The sequence below is a fragment of the Balaenoptera physalus genome, assembly GCF_965194825.1.
Source record: "Balaenoptera physalus genome assembly, chromosome: 1".
NCBI lineage: Eukaryota > Metazoa > Chordata > Mammalia > Artiodactyla > Balaenopteridae > Balaenoptera > Balaenoptera physalus.
Window position 1 is genome coordinate 131,877,613 of NC_138882.1, and position 8,663 is coordinate 131,886,275.

The following is an 8,663-nucleotide window of genomic DNA, read 5'->3' on the forward strand; positions in this document are numbered from 1 at the left end:
AATAGTACAGGTTTTCTGAAGAGCTGAACTCTGCTTTTAAAGCTAGGTAGATTGGATTTCTCTCTTAAAGTTTATAGGAAATTAGTGTCCATAAATAAAAAGGAAAAGAAAACTGTTTCTTTACTAGAAAACTAGCAATTGAAGATGTTGATTGACTGATTCAGAAGCTCTGAGCTGCTTTGGCTTTTCTTCCTTGGTCCTTCCATTATCTAGCAAATGAAACACAATAAGAACACAAGACAGAAAACGAAGTATTGGAGTGGGGCAGGAGAGGGAAGCTTTCTGTTAAATGTAAAGAACTATACAACCTTCAGCCTAAGAGAAAAAGAGAGAAGGAAGTATTGACACTTTCTTTTGAGCTAACTATAACAAACCGAATGGCAAATACTGAAAGAAGATAAAGCTTGAGAGCTCCTCTGTAGCAATAAACCCTTGAGAAAAATTAGTTTTTCAATGTGTATCTTTAATATTATACAGCAATACCTACCATGTTTTGATGTTTTAAAAGTGGAAAAAATCATTTCAGCAGTGTAGGTACTTCTTAAATCTTGGGCCTTGTATTCACACCAGGACTGAAATCCTATCCTGTTCCTGTCTTTAAGTAGTGCTTTTTTTTTTTTTCTTTTTCTCCAATTTGGGCAAGTTATTTAACCTCCTCAAGTTTGACTTTCTTCAGTTATAAAATTATTAAAATGATTCATATGACATTGTGTTGTGAAGAAAAATGAAATCAAGTGCTTACTATAGTACTTGGTACATGATACATTATCATTACTATTTTTAGCAAGTTTACTGTGAATGTACAACTTTCCTTTTGTAGTCTAAGTCTTGAGAGAACTTTAGCACAATTTTCAAACCAAGTTTGACCTTCTTTGACCTCTCACATTTCACAACCTGTAAAATTTCCCTATTTTGACCAAGTTCACTGTTGTGACACCTAGCACCTATCAGTGATTCAGAGCAACGACTAGAATCACAGTTTTGTAATACAAGTCCAGCAGCATCATTACTATGGGGAAGGCATTTTCAGCACTGGAGATATTAAAAGAACAACAAAATCAAAGGAAAAAAAGGTTGTGCTGAAAATCATTTTATTGAGAAGGTAGACTCAATTGCTTTCTTTTTCCAAGTTCTAACTTTGATGATATATTCAATCAGTCTGGCACAACACCTACTGAACACCCAACTGTGTGCACCACCTGTGTTCTTAATGCTCATTTCAGGTTGTTTTCAACAGTCTACTTGATAGGAACTATTCACTAATTCCTGGATCGTTTAAGTGCATCAGTCTTGGGAACACACACAATAGAGAGAATCCTGCAATTGACCTTAGCATTAGTCCTGATCTCTAATGCTCCAAGCAGCTTTGCAAAGAAAGTAAACACTGAATAAACAGAAAAATAAGGTGATAAAGTCCATTGCTTTATTTAAAAAAAAAAAACACTAAATGAATGTATATTGTTTACATAAATAAGACTGAAAGTATGAATTATATTAGAGACTTTTTATTCAACAATCATTCTTTAACTTACTGAATTTTACACTAGATTTGACCATTCATAAGTAAATCAGTATACAGTCCTAAATAGCTCCTTGTCAAAACTGAGCTGTAGTCTCTTTTATTTTCCTCTTGAATTCTATTTTCCCTGAACTCATGCAACTTCTATTAATGCCAACAAAATGAATAAACAGAGAATAGACTCCCGCAGTGTTTGGCAGTTAAGTGCAATTTTAACAGTAAAATTTTTATCTTAACTTTAATAACTGGAATGTAATTTTTTTTTTTTAATGAGAGTTACTTTGGGGCTATACTTGAATCCTAATTCTAACTTCCTGTTAACTTCTAGTCAAATGTTCCTGTCAAATGTTTGATACATGCAATTAAAATATTCAAGATTTTAAAGCAATCATTCCTAGGGGAGGTATTTTCTCTTCTTTTGCCTCTTCTAAAGGAACTGTATGTGTCAAATTCACTGCCAATTGAGCATCACTTATGTATTCTAATATCCTAATCTCAATTTATTTTTTAATTTTCCCTTACATTTTTTATCACCTGCCATGCCATACTGTAACTTAACATATCCTAATGAGTTCACAGTGCTTGCTGGTGCATGAATGAAGTTCCTAATTAAAATGAAGTCACTATATGAATATATTTCTAATAGTAAATTCTGTCCTTCATCATTAAAAATGGTAGTTTTGGGCACAAAGGTTACTTTCTTTCTTGTAGCATAATGAACTCTTTTCTTAGCCTTTACCTTTTATCCAGAAAAGTATGCAGTTTTGTGATCCAATTAAACTTCTCATGACCTCATCCTTTCAAGAAGATATCTGACATGTTCACAAATGGAAACTTATTAAAATGTAACATTTGAACACTTGGCCAAAGCCAAAATATTCAGATAGGTAGATACATTTCTTAAATTAATTCATTGGCTGAAATGTAGGTAAAGGCCAAGAAAGTAGAAAGAAGGTAAAAAATTTGTTATGGATCATCTAGTTTCCAAAATTGATAATTTAGGTTTCAAATGGCTGGTTGTAACTTCTTGTGCAGTTCTTGATGGCTGCTGCTGATTTCCCCCCAAACAATAAAAACAGAAGAATCATCAATAAGATCTGTTTCCAAGATATATCTCCAAGAAATATCCAGAAACATATTTGTCCAGTATCTTCCAGATCAAATCTGCAAACGAACAATATGAAGCATATTCATTCTTTCATTCATACAATAAACAATTATTGAGATACAGTGGCAGGGTAAGAATAATTAAGGATGACAAAACTGCTACAATAATAATTATTATATCATAGGGTTATTGTGAGGTTTAAATGGGTGAGATCTTGTAAGACTTTTATAAATACTAGCTGCTATAATAACTATTTTTACTAAAGCACTGATATTATTTTAACTTTTTTATTGTTTTGCTTTGCATTTGAGAAGGGGGATAGGAAAGTGAAAGGGAAGATGGAGGCAGTATGGGATAGGAGGGAAGAATAGAGGAAGGATAAAAGGGGGAGAGATAGTGAGAGCAAGTGACGTACTAAGCTAGAGAGAAAGAGACAGAGACAGGGACAGAAAGAGTGTTTGAGATCAGGCTGCTTCAAAGTTTTTTACAAGATATTCCTGTAGAACTATTACTTAGCTAGTTTTACCTAGACAAGCAAGAAAAGAAATAGAGAGGTAGACAGTCTTGGGACAATGTGAATTCTCTGCTTTTTGGTTTGAGGTCTTTTTGTTGTTGTTTTCTGTTTCATTGCTAATTAACACAATGCACTTATCAAACATACCAAATAATCCTTTCACTCAATTTTATTTTTTTTAAGATGGAATTTACTCCCTCAATACTCTACTTAGCACCTTGATAGAGAATTTCACTCTCCTTTGGTAAGGTCAGTCTGTGATGTTTCCGGAGCTATTTATTTCATAATAGCTAATTTTCATAATTGGTTATAGTTCTGAAAAAGTAGGTTTTTGGAAGATATTTCATTTGGAGCATAAGTATGGTGGACTGCAGCTGGGCCCAGAGGAACTTTCCAGGGAGAAAATAAGCAGGAAGGTACATCTCAGAAAACCTCCTTCGTTTTTTTCTTTTTCAATTCTTCTAAATATTGCAACTGCTTTCCCATGGAACAGAGCATCCTCTTGACTATTCTTATTCATTAAACCTAATCAATTTCAAAGTGAGATATTAGCATTATTGACCAAGGTATATCTACTCAATGCCAAAATGAGATTAAAAATGAGAAAAAATAGGGTTTTTCTGATTATGTTGAAAAGTCATAGCACTGAAAAATTATAACTTCTTTGGAATCTCTTCATAGACATATTACAGATTAAGCAGATTAAAAGTAGGCTCGACAATGAAATCAGAAAAACATAGTTCTGAATTTTCTAAAGATTTAAAAACATTGAAACAAAATAATTTAATTGGAAGCCTTTTAAAAGTTGCACGTGGAGACCCATCATGTAAGTGGTTTTCAAAGATCATGTAAGGGTCCGTGTATCACCAAGGTGTGGGAGTGGGAGTGTAAAATGTATTCTTCCACTCCCACATGCAGGGACAGTTCTAGTACACAGGACATAGCAAACTTGTAGAGTGGCATGCGGTAGGTGAAATGTTTTCAAAGATAATTCTTATCCATACTTCTTTCCCCTTCCTAGTTTGAGAACTAAGATCATGAAGATCATACATTTTGAAGTGAAGTACAGATGGGTGGAATCCATGTACAACTGTACAAGTTGTGTAACCTGGCTCAAGCCAGTTTAATTTGATTAGCCTTATTTTCTTCAGGTATAAAATGGCAAGCGCAATACCTACTCCAGAAGGATGTGAACATAAACAATGACGATTAGTTTTTAGCTAACATTTTTGAGTGTTTACCATGTGCCAGTCACCGAGCTCAAAGCACCTTACATATATACATTTACAATTACATGAGCTAATGCATATTAAAATACCTAGTAGCATGCCTGGCATATGGTAAGCACTAAGTTGTTAATTTGTTTTCCTTTCAAGTGCTATCCAAATAGCTATTACAAATACATACAAATATAAATAAAGCTAAGTAGACAAAGAAGCTGCCTTTAGTGAGCACGTATACTAGTGGTTAGACAGACCTGTAAAATGAATAAAGACAACACCAGGTAGTAAGTGCTATTATATTGATAAACATAAACATCAGAGAGAGCAAAGAGGAGGAAATAACCACACAATGTACTCCAGTGTACCACTTCTGTCTTTCCTTCTTCTGCCTTCTCTATTTCCTCATTTTTTCCAGTCTCTTCTCTATTATCTCAACAAATGTTCAAAATTATGAGTGAATTCAACTTTATTGTGGAAGGTGAGGGAACATTCAATTTCCATTCCTCTTCTTTCCCATAGCAAGCTCTTTTTTCAAAGCTGCTATAAATTGGCATAAGCAAGATAATGGTTTAGTTCTTTTTGTCTTTTTTAAGTTTAGTATTTATATTGCTCTGTACTATATTGTGGGTGAAAGCTATACCAGGAGATTGTGTATTTGAGGTGACATAAGTCTTGCTTTATGATGTAGAAAATCTCTTTTAATGAATGGAATTAGTATCTACCATGAATGCTATAAAGAAACTTGTCAACAAATGAAAACAACCAAAAAAGCTGCAAAAAAATAACCCAGGCAAATCTATGTTTACACTAGTGATCTATGACTGTAGTATTAAATGCTTCTTTTTAGGCACCTTATACAGTTTTCCTTTTATCTACATGTTTAGAGGAAGCCTGATGTCAAGCAGCATTACACAGTTGTCCTTCACAGAAGTATTTCTTACATCACATACAGCATGAATAAAGATGAGAAAGAAAGATTCTAAGATTTAACACCTAAAATGTCCTAGATACTCGATTAAATGTGATCTCATACAATATTATGTTTAAACTTCCCAACTACTCTTAAAATTTTGGTGTGTAAGCCAATGAATAAGACAATTTATATTCTCAATACTCCATTCTTTTCTTTCCTTGTCATCCATCATTTTATTCTAGAGAAAAGAAAATCCTGAGAACTCTACCCTAGGCAGGATTGACTTTCTTTCCCACGATGCTATCTGCCTTGATGGAAGCAGACAAAGCAGAGTACTCTGGTTCTGTTTGTTTGTTTGTTTGCTCCCTTGACTCTCTGTAGACCATACTAGTTTCCTGCTTTCTGTTTTCATATTCCTCATTGCTTCACCCATATCACCGCAGACAGAGTTCTCAGTGCAACTTAGGTATCTTTCTAGAAGTGTAGTTTTCTAACTTTAGCTGAAGTATCATTTTTAGCATGCAAAAGTATTACCTGGGGAGCTTGTTAAAAATTCAGGTCTCTGGAAATCATCCCCAGAGATTCTAATTCATTTGATATGGGGTAGAATCATGGAATCTAAAATTTTTGCAAGAACTGCTGGCTATTTTACAGCAGGAGGTCCTTAGTCCTTGGAGAAACATGATTCTAGGCTGTGGGTAATCCTCTCCTCAGCCACATTATTATCACTTCTGGCTAATGGGACATTTGTGTAGGTTCTTTGATGGCTTCAGCACCAGGCTACCAGTCTTCCTCTCCTCAAAATGCCCTACCATTATTCTCAGGGAATTTGACATCAATTTTGATGAGCCTTCTAATACTCTAGTCTGAAAATTCTTTAAATCCCTCTTGATCACAATCTTTAAAAGTTATATTTCAGATTTTGGCACCATTTTGAATTGTTCTAGCATTTTACATTTTTATTTTTGAAAACATCCTCTTGATATAAAAACACTTTATCCTAACTTTCTCACTTCTTAACTTTGAATAAACTATTTGTTACTCCCACTTGGTAATAAAGTCTTCAGTCTTTCAAACTGCCCTTATTTACCCAATCAATCATGATACTAGAAACCTCCAGTTATTCAATGTTTACTGTGCGTTAGGCCCTGTACTCAGCATTTGACATCATTTTTCAAATGTCCTGTAAGGTCGTTATTATTAACCTCATTTTACAGATGAAAATGAGCCTCAAGGAGATTAAGTAATATACCCAAAGATACATTGCTTGTAAATAAAAGAAACTGGATTTAAAACTATGTTTGCAAAACCCTTATGCTGACTGACACAGCTTTCTTACTCAGCTTAGGTAAAATGGTCAAGACATTAAGTTTTCTTGCTACCAGTAGACTTTCCATGGAATTCATCCATTCTTGCCTATATATCTTTACTCAACTATGCCTTTTATCTGGAATGCTTTACAAAACCAATGAATAAATCAAGACAACAAACCTTCTTTTTTTGTATTTGAAAGCCATCTTGTTTTTTCTTCCACTTAGCACTTGTCATAGGCTGTCTTCTGTGAGTTATTTATATACGCCTTTCCCTTCAACCAGATTGTGAGACGCTGGGAGCAAGAATCAGCGTGTAGTAGGAAGCTCGGGAGACCTTGCTAAAATTCACAGTTCCAGTGCTTACTGACCATATGACCTTGACAAGATCCAACGTCTCTGCTCCTTACTTTATTATCCACCAGGAGTAATATTATCTATCACACAGGGTCATGGTGAGGATTAAATAATGGTTTATATTTGATGTGTCTGGAATAACACCTTGAATACAGCTGGCACAATAAATCCAGCTACAGTAGGACCTGCAGAAACAGCTGCTTGTTGTTGATGTGGTAAGAGAAAAAAGTACATTTCAAGCTTAATCCTTAAAAGGATATGTCCGTTTAAATTAGCCTTGACATATTTGCATAATACTTCCCAAATTTAAAAAATAACAACAAATACATGAGATTTTAACTTTATAAAGTTGAGGAAAATCTCCAATTTAATCACATTTCATTCAGCATATTTATCTGTCAATAAGAGCTAGAGGGTTTATGATTAAGTTCTACATTCATAGCTCTTTTCCAACAAAATTAATATGCATGTATAAATCTATTATACCAAAGTGCCAGTCACATCTCTACAGGACTTTCAAATGTTTTTCCATAAGTGAGCATATGATAATACTTGCAAAAGTCATCCCAGTGTATCTCATCATGAGTGTCAAAGCTGAGTTAATCATTTTGGGCTAAATAACAGGGAAAATTAACTACTTTCCAAACCACAAATTGAACACTTATGAAGGCCTTATTAACCCACTGACACATTTTATATAAACTATATTATACATGGGTAACTTTATTTGCCAGTTATGTGAGCTTTGTATGTTTACTATATCTGAAATTTCTTTTGAAAAATATGTCATGTGGTCATTGCTTTACACTTATTTTCCAAGTAAAATGGTTAGAGTTCTTTGTCATCAGTGCATTACATGAATAACACAGCTGTAAGTGAGTATGGCTAATTGGCCTTCGTGGAACTTTTCCTCAGTCAGGCAGCTAACTTAAATTGACTCCCCAAAATACATCGTTTCTCAATGCCAAGATTCAATTTCTCCAAAAGGTTGCTTGTGTATATAAGGGCTCTGTCCCTCTTTTCTGAACATTTTGTGTCTTACAAGGTTGTGACAATATGCCAGATTATTTTTATCTTGTTATCATGGAACAAAACCCACTGAAAGCCTGAAGCCAATATTACACATTGGTATATGATTGTTCAGGGGCAGAATGATACACAGTTTCATTAACGGACAGCGTTTCAATGTCAAGAGACCGAAGGGTTTGTTAAAATTGGAGTTCTCTAGTAGTCCAAAAAGAAAAATGTGGCCAATATTCTACCACCATTTGGGAATAGAAGTCTTACTGTTTGTTGCTGGCATGGCTCACAAGAATGATCTAATTCTAGAGAAGATTATTCAGATCAGCAACAGTTTGTATTCAAAGGCTAGCCTTTAGGTTCCTTTCTCTTTAAACTTTAGTGATGGGAACAGGCAAGGCATATTTTAAGGAGATAAGATATTTGCATTTTAGGGGCTATATGAACGGGCAGGAAGAGATAACCTTATATTCTAAGGTTAACATAGGAGGTTATATGGGTTGTGTTTTTAAACACAGATATAGCTAAAAACTAGATCAACAATGAAGACACTTATACAGAGAAATAATAACTCTTGACAACTTTACCCAAATATATGCCTTAGTTCTGTAAGTTCTTTTTCTTTGATCCGCAGGTCATCTTCTAATCTTTCTATTACAATAACATAAGATTCACTGACTTTCTTCTTCCATTCATCTA

The 8,663-nt window shown here is 34.2% G+C and overlaps 1 protein-coding gene across 6 annotated transcripts in view; it reads right to left on the reverse strand.

Annotated features, from left to right (window-relative positions):
• LOC309640595 (serine/threonine-protein kinase TNNI3K) overlaps positions 1 to 8,663 on the reverse strand; it is a 299,196-nt gene that overhangs the window by 282,157 nt on the left and 8,376 nt on the right. For all 6 annotated transcript variants that reach the window (XM_082419553.1, XM_082419557.1, XM_082419556.1 and 3 more), the window contains one exon: positions 8,552 to 8,660. In XM_082419553.1, the coding sequence (XP_082275679.1) occupies positions 8,552 to 8,660 (109 nt within the window). The remainder of the gene's footprint in view (positions 1 to 8,551; positions 8,661 to 8,663) is intronic.